The 21557-nt window shown below is 41.5% G+C and overlaps 2 protein-coding genes across 6 annotated transcripts in view; one reads left to right on the plus strand and one right to left on the minus strand.

The window, feature by feature from the left end:
* Positions 1-75, minus strand: part of ABHD12 (abhydrolase domain containing 12, lysophospholipase) — a 72401-nt gene extending 72326 nt beyond the window's left edge. The window contains exon 1 of the mRNA XM_060284928.2: positions 32-75. Within this exon, the coding sequence (XP_060140911.1) occupies positions 32-60 (29 nt within the window). The 5' untranslated portion in view covers positions 61-75. The remainder of the gene's footprint in view (positions 1-31) is intronic.
* A 290-nt stretch (positions 76-365) lies between these two features.
* On the plus strand, positions 366-21217 carry GINS1 (GINS complex subunit 1). 5 transcript variants are annotated; one of them, XM_030872522.2, is made up of 7 exons: positions 366-543; positions 5187-5251; positions 8801-8899; positions 9512-9602; positions 11994-12110; positions 16783-16857; positions 19964-21217. In XM_030872522.2, exons 1-7 carry the CDS (start codon positions 469-471, stop codon positions 20030-20032), a joined length of 591 nt encoding a protein of 196 aa, XP_030728382.1. In that variant the 5' UTR covers positions 366-468; the 3' UTR covers positions 20033-21217. The 5 variants fall into 5 exon arrangements, with proteins under 5 accessions (XP_030728382.1, XP_060140672.1, XP_060140669.1 ...); XM_060284686.1 differs by lacking the exon at positions 366-543 and adding an exon at positions 554-748; XM_030872521.2 differs by lacking the exon at positions 366-543 and adding an exon at positions 780-1251.
* Positions 21218-21557: the final 340 nt, after the last annotated feature.

The following is a 21557-nucleotide window of genomic DNA, read 5'->3' on the forward strand; positions in this document are numbered from 1 at the left end:
CGCAACGCTGGGTGCTAACATCACTGCACACCTTTGCCGGGTCTGCCTTCTAGACCGCATCGTGCGCGTCCCCGTTAACCTAAACGAGAATGAATGAATCCAACGGAAAAGGGGACGTACGTCCATCCCGAGCTGTGCTGCGCGGGAGCTGTCCTGCGGCTCAGCCTGAGCTCAGACCAAGGCCTGGACAGGAGGGCTGGGCTGAAGCCACACCAAGGTTCGTAACCGCCCAGGTATGGGGCTTCCTGTGGCACTGCGGCTGCAGAGCGGAGGCAAATGTCCCCTGGCCGCCGCCGTAGCCTGGAGGCCGGCAGTGCGCTCCTATTGGTTGCGCGTTTGGGCGCCAAAGCGGGGCGGAGGCGGGGTCGGCCCAGCGCGTGGCGGACCTGTAGGAGCTGAAACCGTAGGGCCTGGTTAGGCGGCCGTTTGACTGAGAGCCGGTTGTCTGTAAGGGCCGGCGCGACCACCATGTTCTGCGAGAGGGCCATGGAGCTGGTCCGCGAGCTGCACCGCGCGGCCGAGGGAAGGCTGCCGGCCTTCAACGTGAGGGCGGCGGGCGGGCGGGCGCCTCCCAGGGGTGGCTTTTCTGGGGACTGCGCAGCCGGGACGGGACGGCGGGTGTGCCCGTGGTTCTTCGCGGTGGATGTGGCCGGGTTGGTTTCTGCGGCTTCCCGCGCGCGGTCTGGACGGTCGGCGCCTCGCCCCGGTGACGCGCCGGAGAGGCCCGGAGACGGGTGCTGGAGCGCAGGTGTGAGTTGCACTGGGGAGGTGTGGACCGGGGTAGCGGGGCGTTAGGGCCGCGCCTGGGAGGATGCGGTGAGCGCAGCCCCGCCGGGGAGCCGGCGGTGCGGACACCCTCTCCCCGCCGGCGAAGGGCGACCGGCGCTGGGTGCGCGGGCCGCACGGGGGCTCCGGGGCCGGGAGGTTTGCTGTTCACTCACAAGGCATTTCAGGGCAGCGATGGGGTAGCTCTTCGTGTTTTGAAGATAACTGTGGCGGCACTTTGGGGAATGGATCGAAGAGAAGAAAGAGTGGCTCTGGGTGGTTACAGTAGACCACACGAAAGCTGTGTATGGTCCGAACTGCCCGGTCAGCGGGTGCTGAAAGCCGTGTCCTGAGACAGCAGAACTTGTAGCTACGGCTGGAGATGGGATGGATAGTGGGAGAGGAGAGGGGTCGGCATCTCCGGAGGCTTCTTTCTCTGGTAGCGGAATAAACATCGGAGGTCAGCAGGAAGAGTGTTTGGGGAAGGTGAGTTTTGTTTTGAACATTAAAGAGCAGTTAGTTTGACACTTAGGTCATTTAACGGATGGGGAAACTGAGCCGCGGAAATTATGGATCCAGTTAAGCAACTTGCCTGAACTTGCAGCATATTGGAGCCAGAGCCTCAATCTGAATACAGGTTTCCTAGAGTCCAGTCTGTTGTTCTTGCAACTTCAGACAGTTACTTCATCTAAAAAGTTAGGAGACCACAGTGGGAGGTTCAGTAGAGACGCTGGAATGCAGAGGGGTGGAGGCTGTCAAATGTGGTCCCTCTGGGGTCGGAAGACTAGGTCCTTTGCGGGTCGTGGTACATGGGAGGAAACCAGTCCAAGGGCTCAGAGACTGCCCACGGTGCTGGCTATTCAGACCCTTAGTCCAGCTCTCTTTTTCACTCACATTTTAGGATAAGTGTTGGTTTCGCACTTCGGGGTGGGGGGCTCAGGGGCGGACTTAGAAGTTGTGAAATCACTCGCTTTTCTGGGTCTTAGTTGGCGGAGGTGCACCTTTTCTTGCAGTCGTGCCTGCCTTCGAGGCCGGCCACTGGCACAGCTGAGCTGAGACCAAGAATTGATCTGATTGACCCCACACACTCTTGACCACACAGACTTTCAAGAATTATTCCTTCCAGGCAGATGATGGCTGGTTTAGAGCAGGGACTCTGCCTTGTTCGTTCCATAATCCCTCATGGTTAGGTGCTGTGTTCAGCCGATTGGAATGATTATGCACTTTCTACATGCAGAACTGGTAATCGTTTAAGTGAGTTTTTAGGAAAATTATTTTAGGTATCTTTAAAAAGTTATTTCACACTTGTCTTTTGTATACCTGCTGATCTACTAATTGTGCAAGAGTTTCAACTATTCCTTAAAACAATATTTGTAATAAATGGAATATTTAACTGAATTCTAATAAATCAGACTTTTCTATGATCTCTTTTAACCAGCTGATGAAAGAAAAGGTAGAAATCATGCTTTCATTTTTTCATCAAGAATCATTTCTTATATTCAAGCAGGGTTAAGTAAAGTGTAATTCTGTAATTATACCAGTAGTGCCAAAGCACTTTTGCTAATGCATATATTTTGGCTCTAAAAGTAGATGGGTTACTTATCTTTGTTTTGTTTTGGGTGGGTTTTTTTTGGTTGTTGTTATAGCATTAGTGGTTTTTTTCTCCTTTTTAAAAAGTTTTCAATTGAAGTATAGTTGGATTACAATGTTTCAGGTGTAGAGGTTGCTTGTTGACAGACTTATTGTGTGACATTTATGAATTTTATAATTCTAATGTTTTTATCCTTCCAAGGGAAAATTTTGTGTGCGTGTGTGTTTTATATCTTTATTGGATTGCAATTGCTTTACAATGTTGTGTTAGTTTCTGCTGTACAACAAAGTGAATCAGCTATATGTTTACATATATCTCCATATCCCCTCCCTCTTGAGCCTCCCTCCCACCCTCCCCATCCCACCCCTCTAGGTCATCACAAAGCACCGAGCTGATCTCCCTCTGCTATACCGCAGCTTCCCACTAGCTATCTATTTTATACATCGTAGTGTATATATGTCAGTGCTTCTCTCTCAATTCGTCTCACCTTCCCCTTCCCCCTCTGTGTCCACAAGTCTGTTCTCTATGTATGCATCTCTATTCCTGCCCTGCCACTAGGTTCATCAGTACCATTTTTCTAGATTCCATATATATGCGTTAAAATATGGTATTTGTTTTTCTCTTTCTGACTTACTTCACTCTGTATGACCGACTCTAGGTCTGTCCACATCCTTACAAATGACTCAATTTCGTTCCTTTTCATGGCTGAGTAATATTCCATTGTATTTATGTACCACATCTTCTTTATCCATTCATCAGTTGATGGACATTTAGGTTGCTTCCATGTCCTGGCTGTTGTAAATAGTGCTGCAGTGAACATTGGGGTGCATGCATCTTTTTGAATTATGGTTTTCTCTGTGTATATGCCCAGTAGTCGGATTGCTGGGTCATATGGTAGTTCTATTTTTAGTTTTTTAAGGAACCTCCATACTGTTCTCCATAGTGGCTGAATCGATTTACATTCCCCTCAACAGTGCAGGAGGGTTCCCTTTTCTCCACACCCTCTCCAGCATTGATTGTAGTTTTTTGATGATGGCCATTCTGACTGGTGTGAGGTGATACCTCATTGTGGTTTTGATTTGCTTGTCTCTAATGATTTGCCTAATGATTTCTCTAATGATTTGCTCAAGTAGAAAAATTCCTTTGACCTTTCTATTTTCTATTCTAGCAGTGGGATTTTTTTTGGTAGTAACCTTTTAAGATCATTTTCCAATAAATAATAAATTATTTATGTACTTTTGTCATGCATTATTGCTTCTGTAGGGCTATTGATTTTTTTGTCATTAGTTTTATCGAGGTATAATTTATATACAACAAAATACACATTTTAATAGACATTTGAATTTTGACAAATGTATACAATCCTTATAACCAGCAACCCAATCAAGATTTCTGTCACCCCAAGGATTCCCTTTTCTCTTTTGTAGCTACTAGCTACCTCCCATCTGCAGCCTTAGGCAACCATGGATTTTCTTTCTGTGCTACAGATTATATTTGTCTTTTTAAATGTATTTCTGGAGTCAACATGCTCGGAGTTGCAAACTTTTCTGGACGGGGCCAGTTGGAAGCATACAGTGTGTACTCCTTTCTGTCTGACTTCTTTTCTCAGTACAGTATATTCAAGATTATCCTTAATCAGTATGTTAATTGTGTATTTTGTGTTAGTAATTCATTTCTTTTTATTTTTTTAAATTATGGTAAAATATACATAACTTAAAATTTGCCATTTTTAAGTATACACTTCAGTGGCATTAATTATATTCACATTGTTGTGCAACCATCACTCTTATTTCCAAAACTTTTCATAACGCCAAACAAACTCTATAACCTTTAAGCAGTAACTCCCCACTCCTCTTTCCCCTCAGCTCCTGGTGACCTCTAATCTACTTTGTCTCTGTGAATTTGCCTGTTTCAGATAAGTGGAATCATACAATATTTGTCCTTCTGTGTCTGGCTTATTTCACTAAGCGTAATGTTTTCAAGGTTCATCCATGTTGTTGCATGTATCAGTACTTCATTTCTTTTTTTGGCTGAATAATATTACATTGAATGGGTATACAGTATTTGGTTTATCTGTTCATCAGTTGGACATTTGGGTTGTTTCCACTTTTTGGCTGTTATGAATAATGCTGCTCTGAACATTTGTGTACAAGTTTCTGTATGAACATAGGTTTTCAGTTCTCTTGAGTATATACCTGGGAGTGGAATTGCTGGTTAATATGGTAATTCTGTGTTTAACTTTTTGTGGACTCATCAGACTGTTTTCTACAGGGCTGTACCATTTTACATTCCTACCTGCATTGTACAAGGGTTCCAATTTCTCCCCATCCTCTCCAACACTTGTTATCATGGCCATCCTAGTAGGTGTGGAAGGACTATTGTGTTTTTTTTTTTTTTTTTTTTGGCTGTGTTAGGTCTTCGTTGCTGTGCGTGGGCTTTCTCTAGTTGCGACGAGCAGGGGCTACCCTTTGTTGTGGTGCACGAACTTCTCATTGCAGTGGCTTCTCTTGTTGCAGAGCACAGGCTCTAGGCGCGAGGGCTTCAGTAGTTGTGGCACATGGGCTCAGTAGTTGTGGCTCGCGGGCTCTAGAGTGCAGGCTTAGTAGTTGTGGCGCATGGGCTTAGTTGCTCTGCGGCATGTGGGATCTTCCTGGACCAGGGCTTGAACCCGTGTCCCCTGCATTGGCAGGCGGATTCTTAACCACTGCGCCACCAGGGAAGTCCTGTACTATTGGTTTTTGATAACATACATAAAACAAAGATAAACATAGATAAAATATTGCTACAAACTTGGTGGGGGAATTAATGAGCGTAATCTTATATGTTCTAGGAGGATGGACTCAGGCAAGTTCTGGAGGAGATGAAAGCTTTATATGAACAAAACCAATCTGATGTGTAAGTTGATAAGATTGATATTTTAAAACAATTTAAGAAATATGATATTGAAATCAGATAATCTTAACATTAGTTTTAATTTTTTTAATTTTTCATTATTTTTAAATTAATTAATTAATTTATTTATTTTTGGCTGCGTTGGGTCTTCATTGCTGTACGCGGGCTTTCTCTAGTTGCGGCGAGCGGGGGCTACTCTTCGTTGTGGTGCATGGGCTTCTCATTGAGGTTGCTTATCTTGTTGCAGAGCACAGGCTCTAGGCGCGCAGGCTTCAATAGTTGTGGCTTGCGGGCTCTAGAGTGCAGGCTCAGTAGTTGTGGCGCACAGGCTTAGTTGCTCTGCGGCATGTGGGATCTTCCTGGACCAGGGCTTGAACCCATGTCCCCTGCATTGGCAGGTGGATTCTTAACCACTGCGCCACCAGGGAAGTCCCAACATTAGATTTTAGATATGATTTGCTTTTTCTAATTCTCTGTGAGCCTGATCATACCCTAACTATACAGAACTAGAGGGATTTGTGTTAATCACTGCTATGTCCATGGGGATTCAAACAGTGCTTGGCATATGGTAGATGTTCAATAAATATTTGTTGTTTGACTGATATGACTTGAAATGAATCGGGGTGGACCTAAAAGAGATGAGACAGGAGTAAGTAACAACCTTAAGTGAAATGTATTGTTTCCACTGCTTGTTTTCATCAGAAGAAGACTTAGTGGGTTAAAAGGAGAACAGGCAGTTTGTAAACTTAGCAGGAGCAGCAGTGACTTACAGTATCTTGAATGGAGTTCACTGAGAACTAGTGCTACAGAAGGCTTGGTAGGTGAGAGGGTTCTTGAGTTACAGACTATTTAGAGCCAAGCATGGTAGTTGGCCCAGTGGAGAATTTGGGCTGAATGACCAACTTCACAGGGTCCTGTGATTTGGTGAAGAGTAAGACACAGAGTACTAACTGCTGGATCAAAGGCGAGGTCTTCAGATCTCAACCTGTCTGCAACATGAGGTTTCATGTTTGGCCTTGTTAGGGAGTGTTTTCATCAGTTAGTTGGACATAGAAATCAGTACTATGCTGTTAAGATTTGTGGAGTACACAGAACAGTAGGCACGTTTTGCAGTTACTGTATTTAAGGATAGATACAGATGGAACAAGGAACTGAACTGCAACAGGTCTGCAGTAAATGTAAGGGAAATGTAAAGTCCTGAACTCAGGTTCCCAAACTGTTCATTTGTTCATTCAGCAGATATGTACTAAACAATTATGAGCTGATAAATGGCTCTGGTATTTCAATTGTGAACAACATAATCAAGATTTTTGCCCCCATGACCCTCACAGTGTAAGGCAGAAGGCAGATATTAAATACAGATACACCAAGTTGGAATACATGCTATGAAGGAAAACAACAGCACTAGGAGAGAGAATAATGAATTGAAAATATTAGTAGATTGAGGAATCAGGGAAGTTCTCTCCAAGGAAGAGACATTTCAGCTGGGGCCTGAAGGAGAAGCAGGTTTTAGCGAGGCAGTAATTGGGGCAGAGAGCATTCTAGGTGGAGGAAACAGCATATGCAAAGACCCTGAGTCATGAAAGAGGATGGGATGCTCAGGGAACTGATCATTAAAGAAAGCCAGTGTGGCTGAAACTTAGTGAGCAGGCAAAGGGTGACACCCGGTGAGATTTTTAAGCATGTGGGGCAGGTGGAGGCATGTTTGTGTTTTAAAAGACCACCCTGGCTGCTGCTGTGGTTAGTAAATGGAGGGGCTGAGAGGATAGGGAGGCATGCTGGTCATGCAGGTGGCAGGAGAGGTACGCCAGACTAGGGAGAAAGTGAACAGTTTATAGACATATTTAGGAGGTGGCCTAACAGGCCTTGGTCCAGTAAGAGGATGATTTTCCTGTATTCATACCATCTGGAAATTCATGATCCAAAATTCTGTGCCCTATCCTCCTAGTTTGGTTCTCGGGGGTCAGTCACTATTACCAGTTTCTGTTTAAAATTATTTGTCAGAAGAACTCTGTTCCTATTTAATTACTCATGTGTAAATGTGAGTTTTTTAAGGAAGTTCTTATGTACCTAATAAAGTACTCTGATGTTAGGTTGGCTGTATTTTATTTGTGCTATTTCTTTATAATCCAGAGCACATTGTAAACAGTGTGGAGAATAGGGAATTCCCTGGTGGTCCAGTGGTTGGGACTCTGCGTTTCCACTGCAGGGGGCACGGGTTCGATTCCCGGTTGGGGAACTCAGATCCTGCAAGCCTCTTGGTGTGGCCAAAAACAAAAAACAACAACAAAAAAATGTTGAGAATATATCTAACGTTTGTAGAGTGGCAGAAGTGTATAGAACAATCTGGAAGACATGGTAAAATGGGACATATATTTTACCTCTATTTTCAGGGCCTGGAGCAGGCACGTATATTTTGTATTTGTTTCCTTTTAAAACTCCAGAGTAGATTCTAATTAATTCTGTATACCTGGCTTTGTTTTGTTTTGTTTCCAGTTTTTTCTTTTTATTATGGTAAAATACACATCACATAAAATTTGCTATCTTAACTTTTTCTTTTTGGCCACACTGGGGGGCATGTGGGATCCTAGTTCCCTGCCCCCTGCCCTGCAGTGGAAGTGTGGAGTCCCAATTACTGGACCACCAGAGAAGTCCCCCATCTTAACCATTTTAAAGCGTACAGTTCAGTGTATTCAGTACATTCATAATGTCATATAGCCATCACCATCATCTCCAGAACTCTTCATCTTGTAAAACTGAAACACTATACCCATTAAACAATTGTACATTTGGTTTTATTTTATTTTATTTATTTATTTATTGGCTGTGCCACAAGGCTTGTGGGATCTTAGTTCCCTGACTAGGGATTGAACCCGTGCCCTCAGCAGTGAAAGTGCAGAGTCCTAACCACTGGAGCACCAGGGAATTCCCAAACATCTGGTTTTAAAGTGCAATACTCTTCTAATAACCAAGGAGATATATATTTTATAGGGTAAAACCAAAATTTTCTCCCTTTCTGTGTGAAGGACCCTAAAGTACAGAACATGCACATAGTTGAAGATCAATAAATATTTGTTGGATGAGTGGAGGACCACCTGACTCCAGAATTCTTAGCTCACATTATTAGAATGAGGATTTGGAAGTACCACAAAAAGAGGACTCCATAGGATCAGAACATGATGTGAGGCCATAATCTTATGCACCGTGATATTCGATCTGTCTCTTATCCCACCATGAAAAAGGGATTCCAAAAAGTGAGGAAACACAATATTTGTCTTTTGGAGACAATGGAGATTAATCAGTGTGCAAAATGCAAAGTGCCACATGGCTAAACAAAACACTGGGAGTGTGATCCTAGGCAAATTAGTTAGCTTTTGGCTTTTTTAATCTTTTAACATGTTAGCAAAAGCTCTGATGAGACAGGTACTATTTGGGTAGGTTAACTGCTAACATAAATGGATAAAAACAAGCATGGAGTCACTTGTTAGTTGGCTTGGAAAATTCGACATATACTGAAATAGACATTCTTTTCCTCCTTAAATGTTTTACCAGGAATGAAGCGAAGTCAGGTGGACGAAGTGATTTGATACCAACCATCAAGTTTCGACACTGTTCTTTGTTAAGAAATCAGCGCTGCACTGTAGCATACCTGTGAGCTTCTCTGTGTTTGCTGGGGTGGCAGGGAGCAGTGGAGGGTTCCCATGTGGTTTCCTAATTAACCATCTTATATGGATAACAGGAATTCTTAGATTTGTCTCTCTTTTATGAGCGTTCTAAATTCTTCTCTTTTTTCTATTTAAACTTTTTTTATAATGAAAAATTGCAGTATTCATAAAATTAGGGAATAATATTACAAACCCCCATGGAGCCATCAGGTAGGCTTAACAATTCTTAACATTTTGCCATAATTGCTTCATCTTGTTTTATTTGTCTATGCTAAAACATTGTAGAACATCGGGCATTTTACCGCTGAATACCTTAGTATGCATCTCTAAGAAATAAGGACTTTATGGACCTTTTCTTACATGACCACTATGATTCTCATACCTAGAGGAATGAACCCGACTTCACAGCATCCATCCATACTGTATTCCTATTCTCCCTGTTGTCCCAAAGATGTCCTCTTACAATGGTTTGTTTGCCTCAGGAACCAAATAAAAGTCCACATGTTAAATTTTGGTGGTTGAGTCTGGAGTCTCCTTTGATGAAAACAACTTCTGATATCCCTCTGTTATGCCATCTAATACCTTATTAATGTCCTAGGTATGACCGATTGCTTCGGATTAGAGCACTCAGGTGGGAATGTGGCAGTGTCTTGCCAAGTGCTTTACGATTTCACATGTCTGCTGAAGAAGTAAGTCAGCATTGTTGTTCAAGTTTGTGAATTTGGAAAATAGCTGAGGTTATGGCAGTGTTCTGAAATAGTATTTATAGTGTTTCAAAAATCTTTTTTTGTTTTAACATTTGTTTTTGAGTAATTTTTGGTCTCTAGTATATACTGTGATGAGAATGATAGGAGTAATTCTAAATGCTATATGGAAAACTACTATTACTTAACAAAATAAAGGGTCCCATTATGTTACTTGTTAGTGATCCATCAGTAGGATGAAAAACCTGGCATTATTATTGGGAGATTTTCCATAAAATATGTGCGTATACATAATTTGCTTATCAATGTGAATACTTGAATTCTTGATTTATCCAGTCATTAAGGGACAATATTTAAGGACACAGGATTGGAGCCAAGCAAACCTGTGTACAAACCTTGGCTCTGCCACTGTCAGATCTTGGGCAAGTGACTCGACCTCTCCCTGTGCTTAAATTCCCTCATTTACAAAGTGAGGGTCATACTGCCTACAGTGTTGCAGTGACTTCGGACACTACCTAAAGTTAGACCAAACTTCATAGGTTAAGACTGCTCTCACTTCAGATACCAGCCGTAAAGTTTGAGGTTCCCAAGGCCACCCTCCCTTCTGACCAACTGGCTACAAATTCAGAGGTTCCCACCATCCCCTCAGGTTTGGGGCTTTTATCCTCTTGATATTAGTCCAACTTGGAGAGAGGAGAGGGGAGCTGGAAGTAGAGCTCAGTCACCTGTGATTCAATCAACCATGATTTGATCAATCGATCAAGCCTATGTAATGATACCCCAGAGCTGTGTGAGCTTCCCTGGTTGACAATACTTTGTGTGTGTTGTTACATATCAGTGTGCCAGGAGGGTGGTGTGTCCTGATTCCTCAGGGAGAGGATACTCGAAGCTTCACATTTGGGACTCCCAGACCTCATCCTGGGTGTCTCTTCCTTTGGCTGGTTCTGATTTGTATCTGCAATAAAACTGTAATTGTCAGTGTAGTGCTTTCCTGGGTTCTGTCAGTCATTCTGGCAGATTATTGAACCTGAGGGAGAGGTGTGTGTATGTATGCACACACACACACTTTACTAATGCAGGTTATGTGTATAGTCTTTTAGAAGTTATCTTGTTTTACCTTTCACAAAGAGATTTACAGTACTGGAATAGATTTTTGTGAATAATGTAAGAGCCTAGTTGCATTTTGAATATGGATATTGAGATGGCATCATTTATTGAAAAGGTCCTCTTTTCCCCTTGCTCTGTGCACAGTGCCACTTGTCATAAATTGAATGTCAATATATCTGTGGATTTTGGATGGGGGACTTTCTCTTCTTTCTTAGTCTATTTGTCCTTGTACCAATTTCATATTGTTTAAATTATTGGAATTTTATAATAAGTCTTGAGTAAGTGTTCCCATCTTGTTCTTCTTTTTCAATGTCTTCACTGCTTTTGGCCTTCTGCATTTCCTTGCAAATTTTAGACTCAATTTATCAAGTTCCATTTTTTAAAAAATTGGGGTTTTGATTGAGATTGAATTGGATCTATGGATCAGTTGATGTTATTACAATACTGAATCACCCAATCCTTGAAAGTGGTATATCCTTCCACATATTTTGGTTTTCTTTAACTTCTCTCAACAATTAAAAAAAAAAACCAGATTTACTGAGATATAATTTACATCCCCTAAAGTTTATCCTTTTAAAGTGTACAATTCAGTGTATTTAGGATATTCACAGAGTTGTGCATCCGTCACCACCATCTTATCCAGAACATATTCTGTCCCCTCTTCCCAGGCCCTAGAGGCCACTACTCTGCTTTCTTCATGGATTGGCCTAGTATGGACTTTTCATATGAGTGGAATTGTACAATATGTGGCCTTTTGTGTTTTTCACTCAGCATGTTTTCAAGGTTCATCCATGTGGTAACACATATAAGAGCTCCACTCTGATTTACGACTGAATAATCCCATTGTAGGGATGTACACATCTTATCCATTCATCAGTTGATGGACATTTGGGTGTTTTTCTCAACAGCATTTTATAGCTTTCAGAAAACCTGTCAATACAGAGTTTGAAGTTTGAAGAGATCATAATTCTGAAATGGTGTATTTTTCATGGTTTGGTTTCTGGTGGAAAGTTCCTTAGGTCTGTGATTAAGTATGCTGGGATGTAAGTTCTGTGAGAACAGAGATGTTTGTTCACTTTGTTAAATGATCCTAAGTACCTAGACCAGTGCCTGGTTCATAACAGGCAGTCACTAATATTTGTGGTTTGAATGAATGGTCATAGTAATGATCCATGTGGGGATGTGTGCTGTTTTTGAAAGGATTAGTATATAATTTCTGCAAGTTTGTTTTCTTACAGCTTTGTCAAATGGCCATCTTTATGTTTGTAGATGGAATGGTTCAATCATTACAAAAAGTCCCTTGCTACCTACATGAGGTCGTTGGGAGGACATGAAGGTTTGGACATCACACAGGATATGAAACCTCCAAAAAACCTATACATAGAAGTAAGTATACCTTTTTAAAATGGATTTTTCTTTAATGCATAGACTGTGATGACTTTTGTTTAAGGGGTGATGTGGCACATATATATACAATGGAATATTACTCAGCCATAAAAAGAAATGAGATTGAGTTACTCGTAGAGAGGTAGATGGACCTAGAGTCTGTCATACAGAGTGAAGTAAGTCAGAAAGAGAAAATCAAATACCGTATGCTATCACATATATATGGAATCTAAAAAAAAGGTTCTGAAGAACTTAGGGGCAGGACAGGAATAAAGATGCAGACGTAGAGGATGGACTTGAGGACACAGGAGGGGGAAGGGTAAGCTGGGACGAAGTGAGAGAGTGGCATGGACATATATACACTACCAAATGTAAAATCGATAGCTAGTGGGAAGCAGCCACATAGCACAGGGAGATCAGCTCGGTTCTTTGTGACCACCTAGAGGGGTAGGATAGGGAGGGTGGGAGGGAGACGCAGGAGGGAGGAGATATGGGGATATATGTATATGTATAGCTGATTCACTTTGTTATAAAGCAGAAACAAACACACCATTGTAAAGCAATTATACTCCAATAAAGATGTAAAAAAAAAAAAGAGGGCTTCCCTGGTGGCACAGTGGTTGAGAGTCCGCCTGCCGATGCAGGGAACGCGGGGTCGTGCCCCGGTCCGGGAAGATCCCACATGCCGCGGAGCGGCTAGGCCCGTGAGCCATGGCCACTGAGCCTGCACATCCGGAGCCTGTGCTCCGCAACGGGAGAGGCCACAACAGTGAGAGGCCCGCGTACCGCAAAAAAAAGAAAAGAAAAGAAAAGAAAAGGGGTATATGAATATATATTAGTTTATACAGGCATACCTTGGAGATATCATGGGTTTGGTTTAAGACGCACAATAAAGTGCATATTCAATAAAATGAGTCATGAAATGTTTTGGTTTCCCAGTACATATAAAGGTTATGTTTGCACTATAGTGTAGTCTATTGAATATGCATTAGCATTATAATGCTAACCATCATCTGACAATGCAGGGTTGCCACAAACCTTCAATTTGTAAAAAGGGCAATATCTGAGAAGCACAATAAAGCAAAGCACAAAAAAGAAAGGAAACAAACTCAAACCAAAAATTTTACCTGTAGGTGGTGGCAGGAATAGGATGGAACAGCTAAAATTTTCTGACTGTACCTGTTTTAAAATTTTAACTTTGGAACCATGTAAATATTTTACATATTGTTAAAACAAAATGAAATCAAAGTGGAAAACCAACTTATACATTTTGAAAACAAAATGAAACAAATGAACCTGTGTTTTCATGTTGGTAGATTAGTCAAACAGTGGTTATTTAAATTACTTTAAAACACATAGATTGATTGTATTTCCCTAGTAGGTACATACGAAGGATGAAAAGAATTACAGAGAAATCTTAACCTGTTTTTAGTAATCATATTATTCGTAATAATGTTATTAGTAATAATATTCCTAAGAATAATATAATATTCTTTAATAAACAGTTTATATATTGAAGAATAGAGCAAAAAAGTAATAGCATGGACTCATGTTGAATCACCTCTTCTAAAGAAGCATTTCTTAGCTCTGTCCACTGAAAAGGCCTAGAAACAAGGACCAACCCAGTAGCCATGAGCATCCACATTCTTGAGTCTACATGCCATTTCCTGTGAAAGGAAACCAGGACTCCTGGGGGGAAAATGGCCGATTCCAGGGCTCAAATAGATTAAAGATGTACAAGCGGAGCATGGAAAGAAAGAAAGTATCAAAGACTAGAAGGGGAGTGCTGAAAAGACTTGGGAGCTGATTCGAAGGAGCTCCCATTAGCCAAAGAAAGGACAGTTTGAGCATCAAAATGATAAACTGCAGTGAATTGCATCACATCAATTGCGTTAGAAGCATGAAAATGACACCTAACAACAACAGTTTTAAAACTGAAACCTCTTTGGGTCTCCTTGGAGAATATGAAGGATGCAACTCATTTTGGAAAATGGTAAATGAAAGAATGGAGTCAAGCATCTATCTTCCGTTACTGCACAAATTCTATCTCAGGGTAGCCAAATTGTTTACGAGGGAAATCTCTTCTGTATAGAAGAATTCCAGCTAATAAATGCAGAAGGAATAAAAGAACTACATTAATGCCATTTTGTAGCCCTAATGCATGGAGGCAAGTAGCTGCTAAAGCATTAGGTGAAAAGCTTAAGAGAGACCTTAGTAGTGGATGGGTATGGATAGCACCTAGGCCCATTGATCAATCTTAACATCCAAAAAGGGACACCAGGATTTCCCTGGTGGCGCAATGGTTAAGAATCCGCCTGCCAGTGCAGGCGACACAGGTTTGATCCCTGATGCAGGAAGATCCCACATGCTGTAGAGCAACTAAGTCTGTGCAGCTAAGCCTGTGCACCACAGCTACTGAGCCTGCACTCTAGAGCCCACACGCCACAACTACTGAGACCACATGCTGCAACTACTGAAGCCTGTGTGCTCTAGGGCCTGTGTGCCACAACTACTGAGCCCATGTGCTTCAACTACTGAAGCCCGCACTCCTAGAGCCTGTGCTCTGCAACAGGAGAAGCCAACCGCAATGAGAAGCCCATGCACTGCAACTAAGAGTAGCCCCCGCTCGCTGCAACTAGAGAAAGCCCGCGCGCAGCAATGAAGACCCAACACAGCCAAAAAAAAAACCCACAAAAAACCCAAAAAACAAAAAGGGACACCAGACATTTTGTGCTTCACAACATCATAACACCATTTGCCAGAAAACTAAACCTGATCTGATCCAGCCCCTGCACCTAACTTCCAGTTTATAGGAAATTCAGGGATGGGGGAACATGTTAAATGACCCCACAGGAGTCCACAACAGAATCTATTTTTGGGAAACTACCAAACTGCCCAGTTTCTTTAACAAGTAAGTTGCCAAGGGAAAGGGGAAGGGGGAGAACCCTGTAGATTAAAGGAGACTTGGAGACATATCAGAAATGTGTAATGTGTAGCTCTTGTTTGACTCTCGTTTGAGCATGGCAACTTAAAAAAAATTAATGCGACAAAATGGGGAAATTTGGATTCTAACTGCGTATTTCATAATATTAAAAATTTATTAATAAGGTGTGATAATGGTATTGGGATTTTTTTAAACAATCTTATTTTATAGAAATAAGCACTAAAATAATTATAGATTAAATGAAATGATGTCTAGGATTTGCTTCAAAATAACCCAGAAGTGGGCGAGGGAACAAGATTGGCCACATGTTGATAGTAGTTGAAGCCAGTTGGTGGGACATTGAGTTTATTAGCCTTTTTACTTTTCAATGTGTTTGAGATTTTCCACAATAAAAGTCTATTTAAAGAAGCAAAATGCTGGTGGTGGGGGGGATTTTTCTTGTATTTCTCAAACCAACTTAAAATACTTTTGGGAGTCATGGTAGGATTGCAGAGGAATCACAGGACATGAAATTATCCAGGAAAAGTAGGAATCAGAGACTTGCCATTGGAGTTGGCTTTGCTAACACCAGTGCTAGTACTCTGGAGAATAAACTGAGGTCTGAACTCTCATAGGAGATGAAAATGCCCTCCCGCCTTTCCTGTGGCAGCACTTGAAGCTGAGCCAGGTCTGAGATTTCTGGGGCTACCTTTGAATGTTCCTTCTTTGCAATTGCAGAAGTGGTTATCAGGCTCCTTACCCCTCCCACCTTCCAACTAAGAGCCTCTCCTGATTCATGTAGCATGAGTCTATATCTTTTCTTTCCTAGTGTGCCTCTAAGTAATACTGGGAAAGAGTCTGAATCAATCAGTCAAAGGAGCTTGGCAGAATCTGTAAAACAAATCTTATAGACTTATGTCCTGTTCTCAGATATTGATACTTTATGGGAGGAATCTGTAAGAGGCAGGTTGGGGTAGATCTAAAATGTTCTCTTTTCTTTGTAGATATGGGGGTTTTTTTTGTTTTCTTTTTAATTTTATGTTTGTCTGTGTCAGGTCTTAGTTGTGGCACGTGGGATCTTCGTTGAGGCATGAGGGATCTTTCGTTGTGGTGTGCAAGCTTCTCTGTAGTTGTGGCGTGCGGGTTTTCTCTTCTCTGGTTGTGGTGCATGGGCTCTAGCGTATGTGGGCTCTGTAGTTGTGGCGCAGGGATCTAGGGCCTGTGGGCTCTGTAGTTTGCGGCTCGCGGGCTCTAGTTGAGGTGCGCAAGCTCAGTAGTTGTGGTGCGTGGGCTTAGTTACATGGGCTTAGTTGCTCTGTGGCATGTGGGATCTTAGTTCCCTGACCAGGGATTGAACCTGCGTCCCATGCATTGTAAGGCGGATTCTTTATCACTGGACCACCCTGGAAGTCCCTGTAGATGTGTTTTCAACTGCTTGATTTTTCATAATTTGCAGAGGGAAAACAATCCAGTGACATTGTCTCTTTTTGGCAGCTCCTTAGGTTTCCTTGCTGTCAGTGCTGACATACACATATTTTCGGAGATTTGCCATTTTTCTTTCTCCCCGTCAAAACAGGACCATTGGAACCACTAGAATACCACAGGAAGGAGTACTAGGCCTAAGTACACAGAGAAGAAATAAAGAGAAAGCCTAATACTTTTCATATGGGTATATATAAATCCCCATCTGCTTTATGGTTTCTACATATTAAAAAGTAATTTGGAAAAAACATCAGTTTTTCTTTTCAGGTGCGGTGTCTAAAAGACTATGGAGAATTTGAAGTTGATGATGGTACTTCAGTCCTATTAAAAAAAAATAGCCAGGTATTTATTGTCTTAAGATACTTTAAATTTTATAAGAGTGTTGAATGATGAAAATGTTGGAATCAGTAGCAAGGTAAGTATCACCTTGTGATGATCATTTGTATCGTAGGAATTATGTTTATTATAAAATACTCTTTTGTCCTTTTTCTAAATGTAAAGGCGTGAAGCAAACGTTGCATATAGTAAGAAAAGGTTAATTACAGTTCACCCTTGAACAATGCACAGGGATTAGGGGTGCCTACAGACTCCCCTCTCCCCACACAGTTGGAAATCTGAGTACTTCTCTCTGCCTCAAAAACAAAGGGATTGATAAATGACTCACCCAAAGGCTGGAAGCTAAAACAGTTTGAATAGAATTAGGACCCAAGCCCTAGTTCTTTTGATCCCACCTGTTGTGATCTCTAATTGAACACGAACTTTTCCCCATACTTAGTCAATTTAAAGATCTGTAAAATGAAAATACAGGTTTTATATATGTGTATGTGTGTGTGTGTGTGTGTGTGTATATATATATATATATATATATATATACACGCATATTTGAGTGGAGTCATGCAGTTCAAACCCATGCTCAAGCGTTAGCTATAATTTACTAGGGTATTGCTTGAATTTAATACTAAGCATTTCCCTGGGAAGTTGCCACAGTGGGTCTTACTCTAGTTAAGGGGCTACTATGTTGTTGCATTTAGCTCCTTTCTTCAAATTATTATTTATTAAAAAGGTGCTAAGCACTAGTTTTCAGCCTATACTTCTTCACCTTGTAAATCTTAGTTCTTTAGCTAACAAATAGTGATATGTATCAAAAAATTTCTAAGTATTTAATATATAAACATAATAGAATTTAATAGGGAAAGACTGAAATTGTGAAATTGTAACTCACTAAATTTTTCCTTACGAAGAATCTCAATTTATTGTTTCCTTAGAAATCTTCAAGTTCACATTAGATGAATTCACAGTAGCTAAATTTATTTTATCCTATCTCTATTTTCTGTAGTCATATTAGCATAGGAGGAAAGGTGAACTAGTAAAAACCACTCTTTCCTTTGTTGCCTGCCATCTTGTTATGAGACAGTCGGTATTTAATGACCCTAGTCACTTTTGTTGACTTCTGTTTGTTCTGTTGAGCCAAAGAATCGTTCTGGTTATGTGGTTCTTAGCTCATTTCCCTAAGGGAGGGTGAGTTGGTCTCTTATTTTACTAGTACCCTTGGAGTTTTAAATAGTTTCCTGAAACAAAAGTTGAAATTATTAAAGACAGATTTTCAGGGTACCCTAAAATCTTTGGTTGTTAAGGCAAAAGTTTCCCTTCCAAGGATACTAATGAATAGAAAATAGATGGTGAAGCTCTGGGTTCACAAGAACAAAGCTAGCCTCATAAAGCAAGATGTGAGAAAATGCACTTCACCCCAAACAGTGTCCCATGGTTGAATTTCTTTCTCGAGCTTTGTGGCCAGTCTTCCCACCAGGTGTATTAAGACTCCTCAGCAGGGAGGGCCTGGGTGGGGCCAGGGCGGCCGAAACCCAGTCCCTCCTCCATCTGCTGCTGTTACACGATTGCTGTTTACTGTGTGGCGCATTCAGAAGCCTTCCTCTTAATGAGACTTTGTCTCTCGGTATCACCCTATAAAAATGGGGAAACTTAAAAGCAAAATCTACTCTAACTGATATTAAGGGGCTTCTAAGATGTCTGAGCACATCTGAAACCAGTTTTCTATAAAATCTATGGTGTAGATCACCCACATAATATACAATATTAATAGGGAAACATTTTCCTACTGTACATTCCTTTATTATTGAGTCTATGGCAAGCATGCTGGTTGTCCAGAAATCAGAACTCCCTCTTTTTAGTAGATATTGGAATAATTGTTAAATGAGCAACTCTATAGTTTTTTCTCTCTCTCTTTATTTTTTTTTACATTTTATATTCTTAAGGCTTTTTAAAAATTCGGTTAAATTAGACAACAGTCCTTGGCCCATGGGTCTTCATGACTGGTTTGGAGGAGTTTCTTTGGTCATGGGTCTCACCTGAGGCCTTTCCACTTCCTTGAATACTTTGCATACTCTCTCCTTCAGTTACTTTCTAGGGTCACCTACACTGCACTTTCTAATGTACTGTTTCTTGTTTTTACCCAAGTATCTCTGTCTCGTCTTTGAGATTTCTTTGGTCACTTGTGAGCTTGGAAAGTCTTCCTGCCTCACTTCCAGCACCTCCCCGCTCCAGAGTTTACTAAATGTTCACTTTTGTTTTAAGCCCTGGTGTTTTGAGAGGGAATCAGACAAGGAGACTCCTTTCCACCTCAGAATGAGAGCAGTGTCCTCTCAGGAGACGTTGAGGATGAGCCTTAGCCAGGCACTGGCATCCTCCACACAGCGTGTGACCAGCACCATGTCATAGGTTACAATGACTTTTAATCCTTGGAAAATATGGGAGAAGAGTTGCATTGTTAGTAGAAGAATGACTGTTCAGACTCAGATCCTAGAAAAGGTTTAATGGAGAAGACACTCCTTCCGTTTGCCTTCCTAATGAGCTGTTGCTGTACCACTGGTGATCCAGTGCCCCAAATCTCACCTACCTGGGTTTTCTGTGCATAAATTTTTTTTTTCTTTTTTTTTTTTTTGCGTTACGCGGGCCTCTCACTGTTGTGGCCTCTCCCGTTGCGGAGCACAGGCTCCGGATGTGCAGGCTCAGTGGCCATGGCTCATGGGCCCAGCTGCTGCGCGGCACATGGGATCCCCCCGGACCGGGGCACGAACCCGCGCCCCCCGCATCAGCAGGCGGACTCCCAACCACTGTGCCACCAGGGAAGCCCCTGTGCATAAATTTTAAAATGCAAACATTAAGGAAAATACCTACTAGAATTCAAAACTCTTTAGTTAAATTTAACTTAAGCAAAACGTGAATTTGTTTATAAAATTCAGATTTCAGTACAGCTCTAGGTGACATCCATTTCAGTTGATTAAAATAGCAAAAATACTTAAGTTTAGCTTTTAACTACTTAGCTGGTGGAGTTTGAAATATATGTATAATGCGTTGCTGCTTTTTAATGATGCATCGTGTAATTTAACATTCTTTTCATTCCTTTTTCTTCCTCCCCCTCTTCCCTCAGCACTTTCTACCTCGGTGGAAGTGTGAGCAGCTGATTAGACAGGGCATCCTGGAGCACGTGCTGTCGTGACCTCTCGCCAGATGGCTGCCAGGGCTTCCCCCGTTCGAGGCTGGACTCAACCAAGGACACTTCTCCATCTCCCTCTCCACCTCCCCCAGGCCCACCACTTTTTGGTTTTAAAATTTAGACTTACTTTAACCAGGAATGCTTGGCCAAGGAGTATGGTTTGTTTTTCTTTTTCTTTTCTTTCATTTGAACCTTAGTTTCTCTTTTATTTAATTTCCAAATATAATTCTATAACCTTTTATGGTAAACATATTTCTGAATCTATGTTGTATGCTTGCCTTTTGAAGCATCAGTTCTCAATAGAGAGTTTGAATTCTTGCCATACAGAGACTCCACATATCCAATCTGCTGTCCACAGTTCTAGAGGGAAGTCCAGGATCAAGACTCTAGCAGATTCTGTGCCTAAAGAGAGTGCTTCCTAGTTCATACACTGCCATCTTCTCATTCTGTGCTTACAAGGTAGAAGTGGTTTATTTTTCTATTGTACAGGATTCTCCCCTTTGTGTGGTACGTTGTATCTGTAATCACAACATTCCTACAATTCCCAAAATACTATATACAGTTCCCAAAATACTATAGTGTGTTTTTGTTTAATGAAAGTAAATTATCAATATTACATTTTAATCTCTTTTAAACAATGAGGAAGTTTCACCTGGCTGTATAGGGAGATAGGAGGTCCTTGTGCATCTTGTGTTGCTGGAAGTGTGCATTGTGCAAGCCAGGGAGCTGAATTTCTGCAATTCCTGTTTCCAAATCACATGGGCAGGTGGAGCTGATGGCCTATAAAATTTTCAGCGTATTTAATGTTCAATAACATGTTAACTTATCACCTGGCTGTTAAGGAAGAAAGGAAGGACACAATGGATTTTGCCCATTTCCAGCAGTGGTGGCTGATCTAGGTCATGCGTGTCTGCGAGCTTGTGGGGTGAGCACCAGGATCTCCCCTTTGGAAAGGGAAATTGAAATTGGGGCTAGGAAAGGAACTTTGTGCAGTTTCCCCCCAACAGTCACAGTGACCAGAAAGTCACATGAAGAGCTGGTCAGCTAAGTGGAGCGCAGTTTCTGTTGCCTGATAAACTGAAAATGGTAGACATCGGAGAGGCACAGAGTGGTCTTGCCTGGTGGTCAGTGGCCTTTCCGCACCAGCCCCTCCATGACCAGTGACTAGAGCCAGTCAACATAAATCAATAAAACCTACAAAATTTTAACTTTTCAACTAGTATACATTCACTTCAAATAAGGAATATACTTATTATTTTATTCTGGGAATTAAACAGAAAAGTACAACATATATCAATAATTTACGTATAGGAATGATGCTGGGCTGTAATCTCAGGCATTCAAATTTAAAATCCAGATAAACACAGTACCTGACACTCTCTGTGCAGTTTATTTCTTAAACAGGCGAATGTTTCTGGCCAAAATTATACTCAAGAAATCAAGCTATAGAGAGGCTCTACCTAGGATGTGTATCTGCATATTTTCACAACACACGTACTTAGGTCAGTAGGCAGCCCTTGACAGACTG

This window comes from Globicephala melas, chromosome 15, assembly GCF_963455315.2.
Source record: "Globicephala melas chromosome 15, mGloMel1.2, whole genome shotgun sequence".
In the NCBI taxonomy this organism is placed as follows: domain Eukaryota; kingdom Metazoa; phylum Chordata; class Mammalia; order Artiodactyla; family Delphinidae; genus Globicephala; species Globicephala melas.